Source organism: Tyto alba, unplaced genomic scaffold (genome assembly GCF_018691265.1).
Source record: "Tyto alba isolate M040663 unplaced genomic scaffold, T.alba_DEE_v4.0 Super-Scaffold_7, whole genome shotgun sequence".
Taxonomy (NCBI): domain Eukaryota; kingdom Metazoa; phylum Chordata; class Aves; order Strigiformes; family Tytonidae; genus Tyto; species Tyto alba.
Genome location: NW_024881328.1, coordinates 6,337,825 through 6,362,878, shown reverse-complemented (window position 1 = coordinate 6,362,878; position 25,054 = coordinate 6,337,825). Strand labels below are relative to the sequence as shown.

Here is a 25,054-nt window from a genome sequence, read left to right as displayed (position 1 = left end):
CCTTTTGATAGATCTCGAATTGAGAAAAAAATCCATCATCATACTTCAGCTCACAGATTAGAAAACTTTCCCTTATTCTTCAAACTCTGAAATTGCCTTCAGAAAACTAAAATCCCCATCAATTATCAGGACATCCAACTCTAATAAGTCATATATTTGTCTTTTTCAGTAATTCACTTGTGAACTCACTTATTAGATCAATCACCTTGCTCCTCAAATACTCAAAATTAGCACAGCATGAACTAGAGTTTCACTTAGGGAAATAGTTTCTCAGTTAGAAATGAAATATTAAATTAATGTTTTAAGACTGCTACTCTCTGGCTCTTCTGCAGTGTTTTCTTGTTCTTAGCATGGGAAAATTATGCTAATAGTAAGAATAATTTAAACCATTAAAACAGGCATTTTGAGTATATTTTCTTTTAGAGTTTGATATTGGAAATTTAGCAATTGATTTTTCTATAGTGTATCTGATAATTTTGTCCTCAGACATGCAACGGAATCTGTCTTCATGTCCATCCTAACCAACAAAACTGAGTCAAGATGTCTACTAATTGAAAAGATTTTCAGCAATAGACAAGTACAAGTTTATTTTCACTTTATATTCATACATATATATCTTGCTACATTCTTTACATACTACATATTCTCAATTGAAATACTTTATGATTTAGCGTGCTTTTGGACTGCCAAGAAGGGAAAAAAACAACTACATCTCTACAGTTTCCTTATTAAGTGATAGGTCTCATTATGCAATAAGAACCTTCAATCTGGAATATAACCTATTTCAGGTAACTCTTATCAGATCTCAAAGGTGTTAAAGATTAATCCAATACTAAAAAAAGGAAACAAATTGTCTCACTTGCAGCTCCATGGTGAAGCAAAAAGCTTATGTCACAATTGTCATTCCAATAAGGTTTACAGGAATGTTACACTGCATGAATAATCCATCTAAAACCAGTGAGACTGTACATGTCCATGAAGAAAAAAAGTCACAAAACCCACATGGATTTGCACATGCAACTTTTGCCGCACTGATACACTCACAGAAAACAAACAAACAAACAAACTACTAAAGAGTACTTACCGCTCTACTATGTATTTGGTTCATTGGCTTTACTGCTACTCACACCAAACTCAGTGACAGAAACCAAAAGGACTACAATTTAGGACTTTGTGACCTATGATCACAGGATATTCAGTGCAAAATGTTGCACACAGCTTTACTTCTTAATATTGTTCTAATATTAAATTTGCTTATGCTAGATCTTAAAATTAGTGGATATATCATGCTTTTTTCTTCAGATAAATAGGTAACTGTCTCTTCAAGTAGACAGAAAAATCAAAACAACAATAAAACAGTTACTAAAAATTTATGCAAAATCATTTGAATTTAGGGTCTAAAATGCATGTCATATTGCTCTTATGTGAAATTTACTGAATTATTTAACTAATTAGGTAATTTTTGCTTCTGCTTGCTTAATGAATTCAGTTAAAAAAATCCCCATAATACTTTAAAATACAATCACTTTACTGATGGGCAAGTAATAAGGCAACTCCAATTGATGTAACCACTTTAACTCTAAAAAATAAAATCACAGAGACATAAAACAAAAATAAATACATAGTACATATAGAGAGAGTATTTTTTTTTTCAGAAAGTGCCAGAATTTATCACCAACTATATTAATTCTCAAATCCTAGAACTGAGGCTACACCATTATATGAAATGTATGCTTCAACTGTTGCTCTTCTTTGTATGTGAAAAGTTAAGAGCCAAATTATCTTTTGATCATGCAGCTGGGATTCTAGTGAAAAAGGTTCTACATTTCCAGTCAAAGTATTCTCTCACATATATCCAGAACTTATTAAACCCCTGCTCTCTACATTTTTTTACCTATGACCTAAAGATTTAGAAATACAGATAGGTTCTCCTTTATCTTCAGCATACTGTAAACCTACAAGTTAGTAATAATATACTTAACCCACTACAGTAGATTTCAATTAGAATGGGCCAAAAATATCTTAATTTGTGAAACCCAGAGGTACATCAGTATTTTTCATGTCCTTATGCCTGTTCTTATCACTCTCATATACTAAAACTACTTGGTATACTTCAATTTACAAATAGTTGGTACAGTCCATATATAGTACGTGAAAAAGCATGTTATACTTAAATAGCATTTTAAGATAATATCCATAATAAAGCACTATCAAATAAAGAAGAAGCATGAAAAAAATGTATTTACCAACAGGATCTTTTTGATTCTGAAAGAGTATTTTGCTGTTGCTGCCATCCATGTTTGCCATGTTAATTGTGTTACCATCCGTCCAGTAGAGCTTACTGAAGAAGAAAATTAACACATTGAAAACGTTGCTTTGTCTACACAATATTTTTTTATCCACCAGTATTGAAAACATTAATAAATTTAGAAGCAGGCAAAATATACAACTAATGATTACATGATTTAATCAACAACAAGCTTTTGGTAGCTTTTGGTATTTAGTTAAGAAATTCTCAGTAAAATCTTTCAAACACATGAATCTACTTTAAGTTTGAAAGAAAAGAGAATGGGAAAACTGAAAATCTGAACAAAGAAGAAATCTTTTGATGAGCTTTACTGTAGCTTATTTATTGAAATGACAGACATCTTACCCTTTTACTGGGTGAACTGCAAGACACTGGGGTTTATCGATTCCGTGGATGATTGAAGTTTTCAAGGAACCATCTAAATGTGCTACATTAATCTGAGTTTCATCAAATTCTGAGCTAATCCAATATAAATTACGTGATATCCAATCCACTGCAAGACCTCTGATACTCTGAATATCTGCAAAAAGTGAAAGCAGTTGTTCTTTTGATCTTCTTTCTGGATTATTCTCAGTCTTACAGAAAAAAACCCTCAACAATTTCTTCTACAGTTTGTTAAAATATAGTACATTATTCTATTCAGATGTATTTATAAACGAGTTACCAAGAATTAATAATCAATATTTTTCTTCTTGGGCCTAATACACTTGCAATAAGAACATGAAAACTGCACTGAAGATTCAGGAAATTTTCCATAAATACTTCCTTAAAAATTATCATCAAACCTATTGTCCAAAAATAACAATCAGACAGATGCTGAATTTTTGCAATGCATTTTTCTACATAAAAAAACAAAACAAAAACACAACACATTTATTACTCAGTGCACTATTAAAAAATGTAGTTTGTGGTGGATTTTTAAAGGGATGATGATGCACAATGAGTTAGCTTCCACTACGAGGTTCAACAATCATATTTAATAAACATAAAAATTACTCATGACATAAGAGGAATGTTCATACTTCTTTAGTTGTGAGTTATACTTTAACATTGAACATTAAGTGGCTTTCCAAAACAAAACTATGCTGAAGTTTAAAAGCCTATCTCCTTCTTAAGTACCAGGAAGGGTCAGTACAGACTATCTGAATTAAAAACACTGGTCTATAGTACAGTTCTATAGCACACAAGAAGGTAAATAGTTACATCACTGAAGAACTTTTTAGGTTTTATTTCTGAAAACTTTGAAGACTCCAAATTACTCCCCTGCTTTTCTGGAAATGGCTACTCTTATTTTTCTGCTGTTCATCTTCACTCTTTCAACCTTCCTCACAAGACATTATTTCCATTGTTTACTACATATTTCAATCTTGTATAAAAGCAATGTTAAATAAATTGGGATGTAGTTGTAGGTAAAAATGAATTATGAATCAATCAAATGAACTAGAATCCTAAACACAGCTGTGCTTTCTCATTGTTTAGATCAATTATCCAACATCAGTGAAAGGTATATTTAACAAGAACTTGCATGCTCATATTTTAGCATGCTTATAACACACATTTACCTATAACAAATTATTTTTACTTCAGTTTTATGGTGTTTACCTCTTGAAATAATGGTTTCTACGCCAGTCCCATTAATGAAGGCACGCTTGATGGTCTGTGTTTTCACATCAGTCCAGTATAAACGTTCCTCAACAGCATCAAAATCTATGACGGTCACATCATCAATGTCAGGAACAGTGAAGGCTGTGATGAAGTTGAAGTATGGGTTTTCTATGTCCACTCCTCTTATTTCTGAACGCCTTGCATAAAGAAGAAATTTCTTCCTTTCTGTTAGAAAGAAGGAAAACATCACTCCTCCTCCTCTTCACAACATCGCTAACAGAAGCCCAAGTGATTCATTTGAGATCACTTTAAAAATGTGTAAATAAAGTTTATACGAGTGATTTAACACCTCCAGAAAACCTGCAGCTTAGTGACACTTGAGAAATAAAGTATGTTACATAGCATAAAAATCACAGGAAAAATATATTGATTCTGGATGTTGGACATGATGTTACTACACCACTAAATCAATACGGTTTTGTGAATGTCTAAGGAAAAATGTTAAAAAACGTTATTTTAAAAATCTTACCCCACTTATCCGAAGCAAAAAAAAATATGTTTCATTTGCACATTGTAACAGATATTAAAAGTTGTTATCTCAGGAGAAGAAAATATCACAGTAACAGGGAAGTTTTGCTAACAAAACTCAGGAGGAATTCCACAATGTATACGTAAGCAGTGAAAGGCAAAGAGGTGAAAGAAAAAAAGCACTTTGATTTTTCAATTTAATTTAATTCAATTTATTTCAATTCAATTTAATTTAGACAAACAATAATTTTTTTTTTTTTTTTTTAATCTCAAAAGTCCTAATCATTGGAGTATATGTCTACGAATGAACAGTACAGGTAAATTTTTTCCCTTGCAACATCCTTGATACAACAAAATATTTTTTTTTTTTTATTTCCTAAACATTATTAATCAACACTGAAAAGAGTAACGTAGTACAAGGTTTTACAGATAATACACACAATTATTTGACATTGTGAGGGCTTTTATGGCTTAATGGTGTTTGCTGCAATTTTTTATAGAACTCCCCTGCAAGGCTGCATGTCTCATATTTACTCTTCATTTAATTTTCTTAATCCTTCAAACTGAAACTAAGACAACTTTAGAAGAACAGGTAGAGATTTAAGATATTAAGTACCTTTTTGTTATTCAGCTTACCTGACTCATCATTTTCTGATGATGCACTTTATAGTATAAATCTTTCTGTTTTGTAGAGGTAAGTTTCACTAATTTACCATTCACATAAGCAACAGAAAAAATGGAGGTATTAATAAGTATCAAAGGCTCACACACCTCATATATTAGAATAAGTTATTAATTCTCAAAAAGCAGATGTGCCTTTAAAATAAATCACTAAAATGCACTATACATATTGTTTTTAAGATTATGTATTTTCATTTGTCCAGTTCAAAATTCTAAAATTAATATAATTGCCAGACTTTGGGAGAAATACTTACCGTAACATGTTTTCTTGTCTAAAGACAGTTTCATCAGATGTGGACAGGCACATGCAGCACTTCTGTTGTGATTGATTAGACACATGTGAGAACATGGACCTCTTCCCTCATTAGCAGCACATGGATTGGAAGCTAAAATTGAATAACGAAATACACAAAATATAAAAACTTTTGGAAATAAGAGTTGTCAAACTAGCATAAGATACACTGGTTGTAAAGCAGTGAAAATTCCATTTGAAGACAAACCTAGCCTCACTAATTAATTGAGCTGGTAGTCTAATCACTTTTTCTAGGCTAATATTCAACTCTTGTCCAAGCATATATATATATATATTTTTTTTTTTTTAGTACAGCCACAAAATTTATCATTGTAACTTCATGAAGCCACTGAATAAAATTTTCACAGCGAGATATTTATTAATTTTGCAGTCTATTTATAACATTTCAATGTAAAGAATTGTACACTCCTAATCAGGACACATGGGATAAAAAAATGTTAATATGAAGAGGACATGAACAAACAAATTTCGTTCTGTGAAGAATCAGAGCTTAAATTATGCAATGAATTTTGGAAAACTCAATGTTCCCTCACAATCTGACCTACCTACCAGAATATTAATTGGAAATCTAACATGTAAAGATAATTTGAAAAAACATGTCAAAGCATTCCTACTTTTTCTGAAAGAAAAACCTCTCCTAAGTGTAGCTTTTTTTTCAAGTAGTTTCCTATAGTTCATCGAAGGAACAAGATGTGCCAAAATTGCTTTAAAGAGCAGAAAGGAAGCAGACTGGAGACTTCTTAGTCTTATAAAACCTAGAAACTATTCTTATTATCTTAATTCTTCGTTATACACACACAGTTCCAGAGCACTCCTGAAGAGACATTCCAAGAATAAACAGAAAGTAATGTTGATTTTTCCATTTACTAAAAAAAAACCTTAGAAAATCAACAGTGATGAAAAAGAAAGCAGGAATGACTGACTCATAAAGACAAACTTATAATTAACAAAATCAGTTTAGAATATATTCCTCCAAGGCTGTGCTAGCCTTCAATATAAGTAATTAGATAACTAGAGAAATCTCATGTATGAATTTCTTTGCAAAATAAATTTTGCACAAACTCAAGCACTAAAATTTGAAGACAAACTCAAGGTTTGCTTCACTGAACCATTTATTTTTCATCAATGCATGCTTCCTTAAATTTGTTCACCAGCTCCTGAATCCTTTAACTACTTATTTGTCCAGCCAGTGCCACAGGAAGAATGAAATTTTCAGAACCTTGGATAAACAGGTTAATGAAATTCTATTTAGCATCTTCCATAATTGTGACAAAAAACCTCACAATCTTTTACAGTTTTTTATGAAGTCATCACATTTGCCCCTTTCAAACAGTAGCAGCACTGGAGGCCACACCGCACTTTCCCACCCTTTGCATTTTCTCCTGTTATTCCAAAGTTTATTAAAAAGAAGCATCCCGTACCATCTCTGTCAGCTCTTACTAAAAACATCTGACAAAAAGTCAGCTCAGGAAATAAACTTAAAAATATTTATTGTTGGTTAGTGACCTCATATCTTCTTTGACTGCTAATACCTTATTATCTTTATGCGATGACTATATTTGATTCTGCCTTTCTCCAAAATTACAATAGATAAATATTTATTTAACGTCACCACTTTTCTTGTGTCTGTGGTAACAATGGGAAAAAGTCTGGTGTGTCTCTTTTAAAAAGTTCACAACTTTGTGTAGAAGATAAAAAATGTGAAGCTGAGGAAAAGAGACTGAAGTTAAGAAGGTTCCAGGAGCCCCTCAGGATAAGGATCAATTATTAATGGACCACTAATATTAGTAAATAGAAGTCATTTATCTCTATGAAGTACACAGCAAAAAGGAAACATAATTTAGGGTTTTGACAATATTGTGAATGAGATCATAGAATCATTTAATTTGTAAAGGATCTCAGGAGATCAAATAGTGATTCAACCTCTTTATTTTTTTTTGCCATACTTAACACTGCTGCTGTGAGATTTAAAATTTAGTCATGTTTTGTAAAACAGCACTTCCTTTAATTCATTTGCAAATACAAAGCAGTAATTTCAGTGGAAGCTCAACCTTTTTATATGCATACAACTGTCTGTGGCAAGGATCTACTTAGGCCCAAAGAATAATAATGCCCATCTTGTCTTTCTGTGCAAGTAGTGCATTATGATCTTCTCTACCAAAGTTGCTATTGGAGTATGTAATTCAAATAGAAGAACTTGCAGAAGAAAAAATAAAAGGCATGCTAATTAATGATCATGTTAAAGAAAGAGTTGTGGTTAAAGTGTGCTACAAGCATGAACAGAGGAGACTACAATTTGTGTACTATCTGTCTGCAACACAATTCCCTTCACATATCATGGAATACAAAACTGGTGGAAAAAGAACTGTCATAAAGCAGATGTATTTGCTTCCCCATGCATGCACAATTGGAGGAGTAAACTACCATAATGTAAAAATTACTTATACCTGCACATATGTATGTATTCCTTTCATATTCATACTGTTTTCACTGAATAACAGCTAAGCTCATTCTTTACTTTCTAATAGAAACTAATTCTCTTGAGATAAACAGGTATGCTATTGCTTTGACTCTCAAAAATTTGCCAGTTTTACTTCCTTGCGCTAGTTCTAACACTTCGTTCTATTTCTATTGTGAATAACCACATAACCATTCCTTATTCACCTTCTCCGTGCCATTTATGATTTCACAGACTGCCATCATACAGAAGCCTGTCTATATGCTGTATTTCAAGAAGCATCAGCTTACCTGTCCTCATACAAAAATCTTTTCTATACACTTGATCAGCCTGTCAAGCTTTCTTGGTACATTTTATATGATCTGTATACAGTATTCAAGATATGGGAATGATATGGATTTATACAGCATCACAGTTCACTATCTGTGATTCTTTATTCCTTTCCTAATCATTTCCACCAATCTATTTTCCTTTTGATCACAGCAACGTACAGAACTGACATTTTCACCAACTGTCCAGCCTTGTGCATTATTTAACTGATTTCCACTGCTGATTGCCTGCCAATCTATTTCTTTTACAGTACTGTGCAGTGTCCTGGGTTGAGTGAGTGGTGGGGTTTTTTGGTGGCAGGGGAGGGGGTTATCAGGGCGGCCCCCTGTGAGAAGCTTCTCGAAGCTCCCCCAGCTCCACGTCAGCTCCACTTCTGTTTGGGAAATTGAGCCAATCGGCTGCGCCTCTGCGATAACGTATTTAAGAAGGGACGTGGTGACGGGCAGTCGGACTGGTGAGGAGGAGTCGCTGCAGCTGCATGAACACCAAGGTCAGTGGAGGAACGGAGGAAGAAAGGAGGGGGGAGGTGTGCCGGAGCAGAGACCCCCCTGTATCCTGTGGTGAGACGGCAGGGCGCGCCCCCGCTGCCACCCATGAAGATCTACGGTGGAGCAGACATTGATTTATGGCCTGTTGCTCCTGCTCAATTGATCAAGGTGCTGTGCCCGAAGAAGGCCGGGGTCTCATGGGAAAAGGCAGCTCCGCTGCTGTAATTCAGCGCTGGGAGGATTGCAGCATGCGGGGGAGTCCCACGCCGGAGCAGCTCAGGAAGGGCTGCAGCTATGGGAGAGAATCCAGTCGGAGGAAGTTAGTGACCCACGACGGAGCAGTGTGGGGAACGCTGCGGCCCATGGGAGGAATTCCAGTCAGAGAAAGTTTGTGGAGGACTGTCTCCTGTGAGAGGGGGACCACGATGGAGCAGGGGGAACAAGTTTCGGACACTCCCCTCACCGAAGATGAAGGAAGTGGCAGCGCTGACTGCACCCCCCATTCCCTGCCCCTGCGCCACTGGGGGAGGAGGTAGAGATATTGGGAGCAGAGCTGAGCCCGGGAAGAAGGGAGGGGTGGGGGGAAGGTGTTCTCAAGGTGTGGCAATGCTTCTCACTGTCCTACTCTGTTATGGGTTGTTAGTGTCTGTAATAAATGTATGTTCTTTTTTTTCTTCCCCTAACGAGTCTGCCTTTTGCTCGTGATCATAAAAGGGGGATTTTTCCCCATCCCAGTCCTATCTTGAACCCCAAGCCTGGCTCTCTGTCCCTTCTCATTGCCGGAGGGGAAGGGATAGAGAGCTGCTGCATTGTGGTTGGCTGCCAATCAGGCCTAAACCACAACATGCAGATATACATATGTCACTCTTTGTCACCATATTTCTGCTTGACTGCTCTCTAAAACATTATTCAAATAAAATGTTTACTTTTCATGACCAGTACCCCTAAAAAAATCTCCTCAGACATTCTACCACCTGTTGACAAATGAACAGTTACAACCTCTGAATTTGAACTCACTATGGAACAACTTAGCCTCTGTATTAACTTCATATTGAACCTGTCTCTTCTTGGCATCGGATTTTAGCTAGGCAAAATTTTAATCTCATACTTTAATGGTGTACGACATTATTAAATTCTGCCTATATCTTCAAATATATGCACTGCAGTTACATCAAAAGGATACTTTTAAATTCCTGACAAACTATTCCAAATTATATTTAAAACCAGTTATAGATCTAATCCTCTGCTCACTACTAATACTTTCTGTAGTATTGCTTTTCACAGGGCCAAAGATCCTTCTGCTGTGATCAGTCAAGTTAAAAATCTTTATACTACATGATTATATCTGATTATTTTAGCATAATTCTTTGGAATTTGGAAGTTAGGACTGTTTAGAGAATGCATTAGTTCTAAAATACATATTTATTTCCTATATTCACTATTTCTACTTCAGTTTTTAATCACTGACTTGAAGAATTAGTCCATATACCACCTAACAAAAATTTACATATTCATCATGAAACAAAATAAGCAGAAATATCAAAGTTAGCAGAATTCCTCAATAGCTTTATGGTAATGAATCTCTCTGTTTCCCAACCCCCACTCAGTGTACATTTTTAGATAAAAGGATACTGCAGAAAAGAAACCAAGAAAAATGCAGTTAATGAGTCCAAAACTAAGAAGGGACTGCATGGAATGACTGACCTTAAAAAAAAGCATACTGACATACGAGGCGGACAAGAAACACAGATGGAAAAGAATAACAAATGTTGCAATGCTAGGGCATTGCCATGTGGAAAGGTCAAAGGCAATAGTACTTTTAGGAATAGGTGCTATGCTTTATAGAAAACTTCCAAAAATCAGAAATTTACTATTGAAGTAACAAAAAAGAGGTGACAAGGGATTAAATTAAATCCAAGTGTGAAAATCTACACAAGAGTTATATAACAGAGTGACTGAGAAATAAAACATCTGATAAAATTCAATACATGTATAGTAATATACAAGGAAAAAAGCAACTTCGTTACATATACAAGGATGAGCGCTGAAATAATGTCCATACCTCCAAGATCATTTTCTGAAACAAGAGATTATATTTATACCTATGAAATGGCTGTCCAATGCCCTTCTTATTACAAGAGCTAGGACATACTAAACAGAATTATCAGGTATTAGGGTCAAAACAATCAAGACTAGGTCCTCTCTCACACAGTGCATAGTTACGCACCAGAGCCATCTGCCTGAAAAGCTGTAGACATCAAGAGTTTGTAAGTTCAAAAGTCAACTAGAAAAGTGCATGCAAAAACAATCAGTCAAAGGCTTTAAAGCCTTTGAAGTACAAAGATACCATTTTAGGTTCAAAAATAACTGAGTGGCAGGTTACTAGAAGCTGACAGCCTATATGAGGGGATGATGGCTGTATTCTTCCCCGAGATCCATACTCTCCTGTAGGCACTGATCAGCCACTGTCAAAGACAGGATGCTGAGTTAAGACAAAGGCAGGAAGACTGCTTTTATATTTCCTAAAACAAAAATGGAACTTTCACAAAGCACAAAATAATTCAATATAAAGTTAAGAAAGACTGTATATATTTTGTGTGATTTATAATACACATGCCTATCTTGCTGCTCGTTTTGAAGTAAAAAGAATGTACACAAGAAGGTTGTGATAAAATCTCAAACTAATAAAATTTTTAAAATCCCCCCGAAATAAAATAGCCGAAATATTGCTCATGTGCATCTTAAGCTACATTTCTGTAAAACGTTATTAATTTCAAACAGCTGGCAACCCAGGCCTCAGCAGAATATTGTAACAAAACAGTGCTATGAAGTTAAATGTTTTTCATGTTTTAATTACAAAAGAGACCAGCGGTACCACTATACTTTATATTCAGCAGTTATATACTGCTTGTCGCGATTTTTAGTCTATGAAAATCCAAACTGCAAAAAGAAAAATAATGCCATGGCCATGCTGGTTTTAAAATTCAAAGTAATACCCTAGAGAAATGCAAAAAAAATGGGGAATGTGTGCGAAATTCACAGCTTTCTAACTGTTTTCAAGCTGTGATCCTTCCAATGTGCTATATTTACTCCTCTCATCACTATCCTCAGTAGTACAACTCACAGTACAAGTACACCTTCATGTGTCTAAAACAAGACCACCTTGTTCTTTGCAGCACGTGGATGTTTAAAATATAATGGTAACTGAGAAAACACTGTTCCTAGAAAGCCTGTGTTTGCTACATTAATAGCATTTCTGACATACAGTTTTGATTCTGTGTGGATGAGTAGGTCTCAAACACATATTCCTGAGATGTGACATCATTCTGCATTAGGGCATGGAGCCTTCCATAATCCTTGTGGTTTGCTAACAGATGAACCTATCACCAATACAAATATCTCACTATAACTTCACTACTTTAAATTAGCATCTGTCCTAGATTAACTGAAATAATGTTGCTTTAGACTACAGGAATTTATTTAGCTCTGCTCTACTTTATTTCAATCAATTGTATGAAAAGTTCTAAAAGCTAATAACTTTTCACCTACATAGGTGATAAAGATGTACAGCTATGGAGCTGAGACTGCAAAATGTTTGTCCTTCAGTGCTATATTTGTACTGATATTTTGCAATGTGAATGTACGGCTAATTTTATTTTGGGATTCTAAACTCCATGCTATCTTCTTGACACACTGGAAGGAAGGGATGCCATCCACAGGGACCTGGACAGGCTGGAGAGGTGGAACCGGGCAAACATCGTGGAGTTCAACAAGGCCAAGGGCAAGGTCCTGCCCGTGGGTCGGGGCAATCCCCAGCACAAATCCAGGCTGGGCAAGGAGTGGATGGAGAGCAGCCCCAAGGAGAGAGACTTGGGGGTGTCCGTGGGGGGAAAACTGCCTGTGAGCCAGCACCGTGCGCTGGCAGCCCAGAACTCACCCGTGTTTTGAATTGCACCAGGAGCAGGGTGGCCAGCAGGTTGAGTGAGGGGATTCTCCCCCTCTGCTCCGCTCTGGGGAGACCCCCCTGCAGTGCTGGGGCCAGCTCTGGGGCCCCCAACAGCAGAAGGACACGGAGCTGCTCGAGCGGGGCCAGAGGAGGCCACGGAGATGCTGGGGGGGCTGGAGCAGCTCCCCTGGGAGGCCGGGCTGAGAGAGTTGGGGGGGTTCAGCCTGGAGAAGAGAAGGCTCCGGGGAGCCCTTCGAGCGGCCTCCCAGGGCTTAAAGGGGGGACAGGAGAGGTGGGGAGGGACTCTGGATCAGGGGATGGGGGTAGGACGAGGGGGGACAGTTTTACAGTGAAATAGGGAAAGTTTAGATTAGATATTAGGCAGAAATTCTTCCCTGTGCGGGCGGTGAGGCGCTGGCCCAGGGTGCCCAGAGCAGCTGTGGGTGCCCCCTCCCTGGAAGGGTTCAAGGCCAGGTTGGACGGGGCTGGGAGCCCCCGGGGCTGGGGGAAGGGGGCCCTGCCCGGGGCAGGGGGGTTAGAACTAGGCGATCATTAAAGTCCCTTCTAACCCAAACTGTTCTATGATTCTGTGATTTATTGCAAAATTGCTACAAATTTAAAAGAAATATTAAGTAATAGCATAGTATCTCTATTTTTCTCCAGCTCCAATAAAGCTAGACACTGGAGATTTGTAGAAAGAAGTTGCTTCCACTGAAAGAGAATAATTTAGAGCAAACCCAGAATGCCAATCATAAATTGGAATCTGGTGTTTTCTACATCATAAAATAAATGCTGCAATAACAGAACATGATATTTGAACTTTCTGATTCTTGCAAATAATCGCTGAAAATTCTCCTACAGCTTACATCTTGCCTTGAGGCCAAGGTATCTGTGACTGTGGAATACTGACTGATGTCTCCCTAAGCTATAGTCTCTCTGAAGACACTGCTTGGCCCCAGTCCAAAGAGAAAATAGTTGCTTTTCTTCTGACAACAGGAAATGGCTAATGGGAACTCTACTGCTACCGTGTAAACATGAAATATAGAACACAGTTCCTCAAGTCCCAAAGTTCAGGAGGTGACTAATTATAAAAACAGCAAAAACCACTACTTGAAAGAGATGTGCAGAGATGCATATTTACTCCACCCATATTTTAAGATCCTGGGCATATATAAGCTTTTGTCCAGAAGTCAGACAGCTTTGTTAGAACAGCATCCTTGCCTAAAAAGTGAAGTCTCAGAAGCAGCTTATTTCAAAAAGTAAAGCCCAAGAATCTTGACATTCACTGAAAAACAGTAACATACTTCTTTAATGTAAGTTCATTATTATATTAAAATAAAACTACCAGAAAAACAAAGCCTGACAGCGTATGACACATGTTGCAAGGTAGATTAGGAGTTGTTCACTGCAAGTCTTTATCACAGTTGTCATCATGCTTAGACTCAGGAACTAACAGTGAGTTTTATTCATTGCTTTTCTTTTCTCAATACGTGCTATTAGAGAGTATTCTTCAAATCTTTTGAGTACTAGTGTACAGGAAGAACTTTATTTGCTGGTACTCATTTACATTAGAGTTATATCCATAGTCTTCTGTGTATAAGTAATGCAGAATTGAGTTCTAAGGCATTTACAAAGTCATATAAAATTATCAGGATTTAAAGTTTTCAAATAAAGGTCGCTCAGAACCTACTACTATAAAAGTCTGAATAGCTTACTGAACACTAAAAACCCTGGGTGAGGATTAAAAAAAAAATTCTCGATATTAAAAAAACCCAAGTATATGTTATATGAATTTTGAAGTATTTTTTACTACCATCAACTTTTTGTCAGAAGAGTTGAAATTTATCCAGAGAGCATGGAACTAACTGGTGGTCAACCTCCAATGGTATTTTTTAATTTCCTACATTTACATACAAATCAAGTCACTGTCTTTTGATAAATCTCACAATAAAAACATGCTCAATGGATTTTGAAATTGTCAGCAATATCACAATAAGGTCTTCCTGTCCTATATTTGGTTTTGTAACTTTAAATTTATTTTAAACATTAATGTAGCTATTGTCATATTGAAAAATGTCACTTTATTTAATTCTTCATTTTACATGGGGATACACTTGAGAAAACCGATCTGCAAGTATCCTTCCAACAAAATAAATCAAGAAGTTTAATCAACAGTTTTCTTCTGCTCAGCATCCTATCATATCCTTTCATTACTACTTCAATTAACCACCTTATCCTCATTATTTCACACTGAATGAAGCCAAGTCTGACTCGAAGTGCAACAACTCCTAGTACATGACTTTGTAACAACACTTTCCAACTATTTCCATTAACATTTATGATTCCCATGCTAGGAATACAGGGACTTTGAAGGGCTCAATGTTTGAAAAGTCAGAGGAGAAGGAATTATAAAGCTCAATTAAAATTCTCTTTTTTATAATGATAGAAGTGGCGATAACTTTTAGGAAGAACAAGTATATTGCTGGTTGTCAGCACAGTAATAAGTACCTTGGATTAACCTATCTTCAACTGGAAAAAGGAAGTATGAGAGAAGGCAGGAAGATGTGTTTGAACCTGTAACAGATAGTGCTACCAACAGGTAGGTATCAGGATTAAATCACAGTAAAAATATGCGAAGTCCCACTATTAATAATTTGGATTTGATTATTGCTTATGTTATTAGCAACATGCTTAGGTACAGTCTATATATTGCCATAACTAGAGCAAGAAAATTTAGAGTGAAGAACAGTTTTACACCAGTTGAATAAAGTCTCTGTATTTGTAATCCTCATAGCACTCAGAGAAGTAATACATACAGTTATACTACAGAAAAATACTAGATGTGCAACTAATGGGCTACAGACATTGTACGTCTGTCTCAAGGGGGTAAATTTTAGCAGGTTCCTGAATTTTTCATTAGGAATTAAATAGAATCTTTAATTCAACCAGACAGATAAAATCTGGTCCATCTTAATTTTCAAGATGAATATAGTTTTATCTGAAGTTAAAGCAGCTGAAGATCACCAAATACACAACTACTGTTAGACTATCTACCTGATGACAAAGCCTGTGTACTTACCAGAATTGTACAGCTGTGCTCTGGTATAAATAGATGTTATACCAGAAAAGCTGGTAAAAAATTGAAATGGAAATATATACACATGAAGAGGTAAGCCTTTTACAGATGAAAATGGGGAATTAAAGTTACAAAATCAAAAAAGTTACGATTATCACGAAATAATTAAAGAATTTCCTATTATTTAATTAATGCATATACTGTGAACATCTTTTCAGTTTTGACTGTTAAACACACCGAAAGTTAGTTTTGAAGCTTTAAACTCCAAACTCATGCCTCCATCAGGTTGAGTTCATTCTGGTGTGAATAAAAATTCTATTAGCACCCAAGGAACTCTAGCGCTGAATATGACATTTAATTAAGAAATGTCAGTTCAAGGCAAATTCATATACAGATATTTTTATATTAAAATAATACTTTTTTTCCTCTCATAATAATAATAATAATTAATTATTCCATAGTCACCTTGTGGTTGACGACTTGGATGATATATTTGAAGATCAAATGGTTGCGCACTTGTTTTTTGTATTACACTGACATTTTGGCCAGTCCATTTATTGGCTTTTGCAAGTGTATTGGTCCGCCAATCTGTCCAATATACTTCACTCCCATACAAGGAAACAGCAAAAGGATGAGAAAGATATTCATGACCCCGTATAATCTCTATCATGCCAGTTCCATCATATAATGCAGAATAAATGGCATCCGATCTACAAGATAACCCCAAATTTAAGATGACATAAAAATAAAATAAAAATCATACAACCGTTATGACATCAGTGCAAAATGTTTATACATTTATACATCCTGACTCTTATATACTGTTAAGACCAAAGAATGTTTACAGTGCAGACATTAACTTCAGAGATGGTTTAGCTCATATTAGTAAATTTACTTGGGATGTGAAATACTGGTTTGCTTGTATACTGTTCTTAAATTCAAATTTACCTCCACGCTGTGAAAGCACAGCGGGTAAAAATCAGTTTCCATTCAGATGAACTCATGGAAGAAGTAGTGAAATAGCTGGGGTCTTCCATGTGTAAGTGTCAGGGAGGACAAATGGGCCACCTGTCCCTAAGGCAGAGGGATCCAGGAGCCATGGGTGGTACCACAGCTGGCAGGGCAGAGGCTTCACTGTCCAGGGCCACATCCCACTGCCCCCGAGCGAGGCGAGCAGAGCAGGCCCTAGGGGTGGCAGCCAGGTTCAACCAAGAGTCCAAATCACCAGAAAAGTGAATGGTGACAAGAGAGGGTCAGGCCAGGATCCAGAGTGTGGGTTGGGGTCTGGACCAACAAGGCCCATTGCCAGGCAGCGCTGTGGCTGGGCTGGAGACTGGTGCTCCAGTGGTGTCCTCAGGCAGGGGCCGAGCCCCAGGGCTGGGCTGAAATGGGCTCCCGGGACCATGGGCACGGTGTGTGTGGGAAGGTGCCTGAGAAGCCTGGTCAGGGCCATTAAGCTCTGCTGGTACAGACCAAGAAGATCATGAAGAAATTATGTAAATAGTAATGCAATTAAATGTACATACTGTACGTATTCGCGCAAGACCCTTTATGTACATCATGTACAGAATTACATTCCATTTACAATGTATTTCACATTCCTGTGTTCCTGTACGTAAGAATAAGGATTTATAAACAGATAACAAGAATATTGTTATCACTTTACCTGGCATCTGTCCACACTATTCTTTTTTCAAAGTGATCTACAGTAAGGCCGTTAGGCCAGGCTCCAGTATCCATATCTTTATATATGATCTTTCTTTCTGCTCCACTCATGGAAGCAGATTCAATGCGAGGAAAATTTGCATCCCAGTCTGTCCAAAAGAGAATTCTAGTGAGAGGAAAAGGAAAAGAAATATAAGAAAATATTAAAGCATGAAGAATAAACTGAAATGGTTCAATAAGACAGTAGCTGGAAAAAAAGTTCCAACATTCACGTTTTAAATGAAAGCAATAAACAGATTAATTTGGGAACTATATAAATTCATTGAAGTAACATGGTAACATGGAGGTAATATTTCATTATTACTGTTAAAGCAATTATGAAACTCAAAAAGTTTTTTGAAAACTTGTAGTTTAATAGCATTCCCTTTTTCATGTCCATTAATACAAGTAACAGCTTGTCTTGTCTTCCTTCTATAATTAGAAACCCATCTCATTAAAAACCATTATAATGAGAGCCTTTGAAAGCAATCCACAGATTAGGAGGATGGGGAGGGGAGAAAGGGAAGAAAGGTGATTTGATGTAGCAGGGATTAAGGAACAGGATAAAGCAGAGATTTCCATTTATTATTAAGAGTGGTCCAACAAAGACCCCTAGATTTTAGTATGTCACTAACAGATTTTTATCCAGATTAGTCTTGCTAAGAAAACTGAAAAGATGTATCGAATGGTAGGCTCCTTCAGTTATGTACTGTCTCCAATTTTTTTCCAATGAGAGCTTTCACCTGTATAACCAAAGATGTTTCTTGTTAAGTAATGTTGGCAATGTCACCAAAAAAACAAAAGTACACTGTAACTGTTCTTAGCTTATTAAGTTTTCAACAACACAAAAATATTTTTTAATTTATTGAAGGGAAAGAATACCTTTGAAACAAAAACTTTTAATTAGTTGTAAAGAGCTAATTGCAGAGAGTCAGACTGTAACAAAAATTTTGACAAGTAACATCGGACAGCTTCAGTCCTAAACATATCTTCTAATAAGGCCCCTCCACTGAGTGCCTGTGGACAGCAGTACATGCTGTATTTAAATTGTAAGGGATAAGAGTGTAAAAAGTCCTGTCTTTCTACCAAATTCCATTTCTCTCTCCCTGGGTGACGGTCCCTGCTCTGTGTGTGTGCTGTGCGTATAGAGAGCTGTGTGCCAGAGGCACCGGGACTCGACACCCGGGGTGCCAGCAACGGGAGCGAGGGAGGCTCTGCGTGTCAGCGTGCGATCGCTGGCAGAGGTGAAGCCGGACTCACTGGGCAGCGCGTGGAGCAGCTCGGTCAGGCAGATGTATGCCTGTGCCTCTGGGAGCAAGGCACCTGGTGGGGGGCTGCAGCCTCGCGGGCTCTCACGGCCCAGAGCCAGCAGCTGGGCAGCCCAGCGATCCCGCGGCCAGCCACTGCGTAGACTGGCTGCCTAAACCCAACTACTGGAGGAAAATCCATGTTACACACAAGCCCTTAACACTTAACACAGCCAGAGATGTTCACAGGATGAGACCACTGGTGCTGTTTGTTTGTCTCAGGGCTGAGAGTTTCTGCCTGTGTAGACCTACGTGGCCACACATGTGTTGATGTATATCTGTGTGTGTGTGTGTGGACTGAGAATACATACCGAGACTCACTCCGGGTTGGATTGGAGCTAAGGCAGCCATGCCTCCGTTGGGATACAGGATTTGTGCAAGCCTAACAGAACCACCTACTTTGAATCATCAGTGTTTGTTTATTCATATTTATTTCTGAAAAGATTGAGGAGCTGTTCTCATCTATGTTCAAAGATTTTATTCTTTCCTCACTTCTAACAGAATGTAGCATACAATTGCTTCTAGCTTTTCAAAAGGCAGATTAAGCCTTCAGTTTCAGGAAGAGTGGTGATTTAATTTTTTTTTTCCTCCCAACCATTTAATTTGAAAAACTTATCTGTCAATTCTTCTGCCAACAGGATGCCTCTTTAAAGATCTCTATAGATAAGTGATGCGCTCTGTAAATAAGCTTTCTAGCATCTGAATTGAGAGGGCAGCATCCTTACTCATTAAAGCATGTACTTCCCAATTCAGAATTTAGGTCCCAGAGCAACCTCAGATCCTGAAATCTGGGACCTTTATCTGCTTTTAATTTTATTTCCACAGCTGTATTTCCAAAATAAATTGAGTTAATACACATGATAGATCATAGCAGGTTCCTAAAGAAAATTATATATCATGACTCTTTCTGGCCACATATTTTTTTTTTTTTTTTTCTCTTGGAAAGAACAATAATTAGGAGACGATGAGGTAGCTATTGGCCATTACCTTCTGGCTTCTCTAAGAGGATCCAGCTACACTCAAAATTGGGTAATGAGGTTTCTGCAATGAGTTTGCAATTTCATACAGCCTCAAAGCACTGCTCTAACTTCAATAATAATAAAATTTTTGTAGTAGTAGACTGAATTTCAATACAGAATCAGAATTGACACCTGGCTCAACAGGGAGTTAAAGGTTCCATGAACAGTTTTATTTTCCTTCCACTACTTAAGTCTATTGACTTAAATTTTAATATAAGTAGTGTGCATGGGTAATTTTTTCTTGGCCAAAAAATAAAAGGCTAATTTTAAAAGGAAGCAAAAATATCCTAAGCAAAATTTTAATGTTTGTGGGTTTTTTTACTGTGAAGATTTTAGAATGGAATTGTGAAATGCATTTATGTGTTTGATGATTGCTAGATTATACTTTAAGGGAAAACAGTTTTTATTGTGTTAGCATATTACCAAAATCAGGCAATACTTTAATTTAATCATACTTTTTTTAAACAATCCAATTTTGGCCTTAGTTAATATTTTGTTTGATATTATGAAAACACTCTAATATTTATTAGAAACAATTATGACAGGCATTAGATAAAATACATATTTATGGTAGTAGGCTGAATCTACTACATTCTGTTGCTTATGATTAATAATATTCCAGTTTGTAGAATATCCTTCAGGAATAGGTAGAAGAAATACTGACAGGAGTTGGCAAGCATTATCTCTATTTTAAAGTAGACTAAACAGGAAAGATACGATTTGCCTCGCTCAATTTTTAGTCTTCCAGTAACATCTAAGCTATACTTTTATAGCCTTACCAAAAAAATCAGTCTCTAAGTGAGATGAGTCACCTCGGGGATACCTAAATCTGTCGATTAACCACACGGGAAGCTTAGACCAAAGGCTCCAGTTACTATAATTCACATTAAAAAATTAAATGAAACAATCACATAGCAAGGGACATCATTTGCCAACAAATAGATCCCTGTACCTCCCAACTTACCTTTTCTTAACCCTTTTCATTGGGGCAAAACACACCAATAATGAATTGTATTTTGCTCAAAATATACTTTCAAGAACGATTACAGGTAAATTAGGAACTACAGCTCACAGCAAAAATGAAAGCAAACAATCTCACATTTAAACCTCTATCTTTAAAATACTTTACAACACAAAAAATTTGTGTTTTTATAATTACCCATATCTGGGATCCAAAGCAATAGCCCTTGGATGTTCCATAGCTCCTGCTATTAAAGTTGTTCTCAAAGTACCATCCAGTTTTGCTACTTCAATTTGGTCCAAATTGCTGTCTATCCAGTATATGTTTCCTGCAATCCAATCTACAGTAAGACCTTCGGGTGTGGCCAGGCCATGTTGTACTACCACCTCAATGGCACTAACACCTTAAAAAAAAAGGGGGGGGGGGGGGGGGGAGAAAAGCCAAGAGTCTTAAAGAACTAATTATAGAGTCTGATATAGTGAACATGGACATACAAATCCATCATACGCTCTTGAAGTGAATTCTTGATTAATCTGATGGATGATAATACTTTGTTCCATATGACATTTTTTCTTTACAAATGCGATAGATTGCTGTAAATACACTAATGGCAGTTATACAAATAAACTTAATTCCACAATAATACACATATTTAGTTCTCTGATGCTTTAATAAGTGAAGCTCTGACACTTTCAAAAAAAAAGGTCAGAGATCACATGTAGAGTAACACAGGAGGTGTACATGTGCCTTATTACCAGTGACCTCTTGGGCAGCATCTGTGAAGGACGTGCTCATGCGCTGCCCCCCAGTGACTTATTAAAACCCATGCAGTTCTATTTCAGTTCTTTCTCAATCAGAAAAAACTGAAAAGACAGAATGATGAAGACAGAAATGGCATGGAGAGCCCTGTTTGGACTACACATTTTGAAAAGCTCTACAGTAAGTAGCCTTACTTTGGAAGTTCATATGCACAATTCATACTGTCACTGTTTACTAACATCTCTTCCCTACCAAATACTTCCTCTGGAAGGTCTCAAAACTTTTCACACAAAGGGCAACTACAGAAACACTCTATTAGCCCTCAGGACTTCCAAGAAAGCACAGTGCTTTTTAGAGATGCAAGTCAGTTCTTGACAGCTGCAAGACTGAAGGAGTAAATTTTATTTTATTTTTTAAATACAGCACAGAAGTTACTTGGGTTCTGGTACAGTGTGATTATAATACAGAGCGGGAAAACAGACTACCTTATTGGTTTCATGCAAACACTGCAACCATTAATGAAAAGTAGCAAGTCTTGCCCTGTCTTTACATACTTCGCAGTGTAGGGTATTTCTTTCCTGGTCTGGATCTTTGGATATAAAAATACCCACAAATACCATCTACTAAGGAGAAGAAAAAAGACCAGAAAACAAAAAAACAAATGTGTTGGAGAAGATACGTGTGAATGAGTATGTGAACTTTTACAGAAGCATGTTAAACATGCTTATATCTGTTAGCTCATGCAGGAGTGAAAGCACCTGAATATATACTTCAGCAAAGAATATGCTATAGAAACACATTTGTATATATTATAAGATTAGATTGAGTTATAGACCATAATTATGTCACCAGGGCAAAGAACATGTCTTCTAAATGCTATAAAATTATAGCTTTCACCGAGTGAGAACAAATAATTTATCAGACTTCTGATAAATTCTTATATTTTTTTAATAAGGAGAAGGTAAATTACAAAAAATGAAGAAAATCAATACTGCACTCATTGGACCAGGAAGAAATATCAGCCCCCTTTGCATTTGCCAATTTATTCCTCCTATATGCCATTGCAAAAGGAAACTTGTATAATAAAAAGTATTTTTCTAGATCTACATCAAGTACCATCTAGATATACACCTTTCTAATGGCAGAATGCCATCATAAATTCTGTTTCTGCAAATGATAGCTCAGTTATGATTTACCAGCACTAACATCTGTAACTGCACTTGTTCTTACTGTTAAGAAATTAGAGATTAAATTCATACCTCCAGTTTCAGAGAGCTTGCCTCTGTAAATCTTGTCCTCTACCACATCTGTCCAGTACAGCAAACTCTGACTGAAATGAAAATCAAGTGCTATTGTATTTCTTAATCCAGGAACTAACAGGCTGTAGTCACGTTTGTGAAGATCAATTTTTCTGATCTCATGTCGAATAGAAAAAATTATGAAAGCATCAAATGGATCTGGAAGCAGAGGATAATATGTTTCAAAAGAATAATAAATAAGATAGTTACATATTGATAGAAATGACAAGTGGAATAAGAACAACAGAATACTTTATCAGGAGACACAGATGATTAAAACAATTCATCTTCTGATAAGGAGTCTTTCAAATACATTTTCAGTCTCACAGGCTTCTCACTTCTCCCTTCTAGCTCTATCTTCGATCAGAACTAGAGATATTAAACATTAAATTTGGGAATATCAAACTCAACTGTTGAAACATGTTTTGTAGCTCTACCACAAGGAGTCCATAATTAGATCTTTAAAAAGTCATGTTATCAAAATTAAAACGTGTTTTCTCAAAAGTTTCAGAAAAAATAATCCATTAAATTGTATATTGTTTCATATGCCGATTAGTTTAAACAATTTACTAAAATGTATGTAAGGTACCTTTTGAATATATATAATGTACCTTTTGTTTTCAACTGAATGCTTAAAAAAACCCTTTGCCCCAAACTATGAAGCAAGTAAATGAACACTTTACGTTCTTATTGATACTTCCCATCAGAAATCCGACTACCACTAAGGTTCTCCTTCCTTTGGTATTCAATTAACGTTAAATACCTGTGTGGTTATATCAAATTACATATAAATACCTGTAAATGCTCTCTTCATAGGTAAACTATATTATAAAATCAATGTTTTATTACAGTTCTTACATATTTTAGATTAGGAGAAGTTTCTCAAACAAGTAGCTGTGTTAAAACAAAAATTGGATTCTGTAAACTGTTGAATACACTCAGTATATCCACTTTAATTAACAAAGTTTTTCACACCAATCCTTCTTTTCTGTGGGAAAGTAGCTAGATTTTTCTTTTTTTCCAGTTCTTTCTTCTAGAGTGGAACACAAATGATACTGGGGCTTTTGTTCTCCATACAATTAAACCTTCATTTTATGTAAAGGACAGGTCAATGGCATTTCATGGCAATAAGCAATATTGCATTGTTCTTCTAAAATATTAAAAAAAAGTTTGCACAAAATACCACCAAATCGAACGGATGCTTATATATCTCTTTTTGAAAAGATTAGTTTCATGTTCTCTTGAAAACCATTGCACATACTGATTAAACTATCTATGATGTTTCAAGTTAATCAGGTACCTCAATAGATCTATGTTTCTACTCTTGATGTACTTGCTCATAATGTGGCTTGACTTTCCAAATGATCCTCCTATTTGTTAAAGCAGTGAATGACTTTCTGCAAAACCAATTTTTCAAAGCTCTGTACTAGTTCAATAATTTAATGAAGAACAAGATCACTGACATTAGCAGCTATTTCACAAGTAGCAGTTAACTGAACCCGAGAAACACTTTAATGGCACTTCCCAATTTATGATAAATTGATAACTATTATTGAGGAGACCACAGGCTACTGATATACTGGTTTTCAGGCAACTCCAGTGCATAAGAACATACACAACGGACATCACCAGTAGCTTCTTTTATGTATCTCAGTAATTAACATCACAATGGAAAAAAAGAAACCTGATAAATCCGTGCTATGTTGGATGGATTTTTTTCATTCAAAGTCTAGGAAGTCTAGCTTAAGTTGCATAACATACAGTGCAAATTATCAAGTACACTAATGAAAAGGGTTAGAGTTCAGTGGTGTCCTGGGTTTGAATGAGTGGTGGGGTTTTTCGGTAGTAGGTGAGGTGGCTGTAGGGGTGGCCCCCTGTGAGAAGCTTCTCAAAGCTCCCCCAGCTCCAAGTCAGCTCCACCTTTGCACCAAGGTTGGGCCAATCAGCTGCGCCTCAGTGATAATGTATTTAAGATGGGACCTGGTGAGGAGGAGTTGTGGCAGCTACGTGAACACCAAGGTCAGTGGAAGAACAGAGGACTAAAGGAGTGAGGAGGTGTGCCGGAGCAGAGACTCCCCTGTATCCTGTGGTGAGATGGCAGGGCGGCCCCCCCGCCACCCGTGAAGGTCTATGGCAAAGCAGCCACTTATTTATGGCCTGTGTTTTGCATGGGTGACCATGGTGACTATACTCAAAGAAGGCTGGGATCTTGTGGGAAAACTTAGCCCTGATGTTGTAGTTCAGCACTGGGAGGATTGCAGCATGCGGGGGTG

General features: G+C 36.6%; 1 protein-coding gene across 1 annotated transcript in view; it reads right to left on the bottom strand.

Moving 5' to 3' along the window:
- The window catches only part of LRP1B (LDL receptor related protein 1B), a 754,159-nt gene that overhangs the window by 217,438 nt on the left and 511,667 nt on the right, over window positions 1-25,054 (bottom strand). Inside the window, exons 23-30 of the mRNA XM_042808487.1 lie at window positions 22,743-22,940; window positions 20,923-21,127; window positions 17,400-17,564; window positions 16,199-16,443; window positions 5,377-5,508; window positions 3,911-4,138; window positions 2,654-2,828; window positions 2,247-2,341 (exon numbers count right to left, since the gene is read on the bottom strand). Of these exons, the coding sequence (XP_042664421.1) occupies window positions 2,247-2,341; window positions 2,654-2,828; window positions 3,911-4,138; window positions 5,377-5,508; window positions 16,199-16,443; window positions 17,400-17,564; window positions 20,923-21,127; window positions 22,743-22,940 (1,443 nt within the window). The remainder of the gene's footprint in view (window positions 1-2,246; window positions 2,342-2,653; window positions 2,829-3,910; window positions 4,139-5,376; window positions 5,509-16,198; window positions 16,444-17,399; window positions 17,565-20,922; window positions 21,128-22,742; window positions 22,941-25,054) is intronic.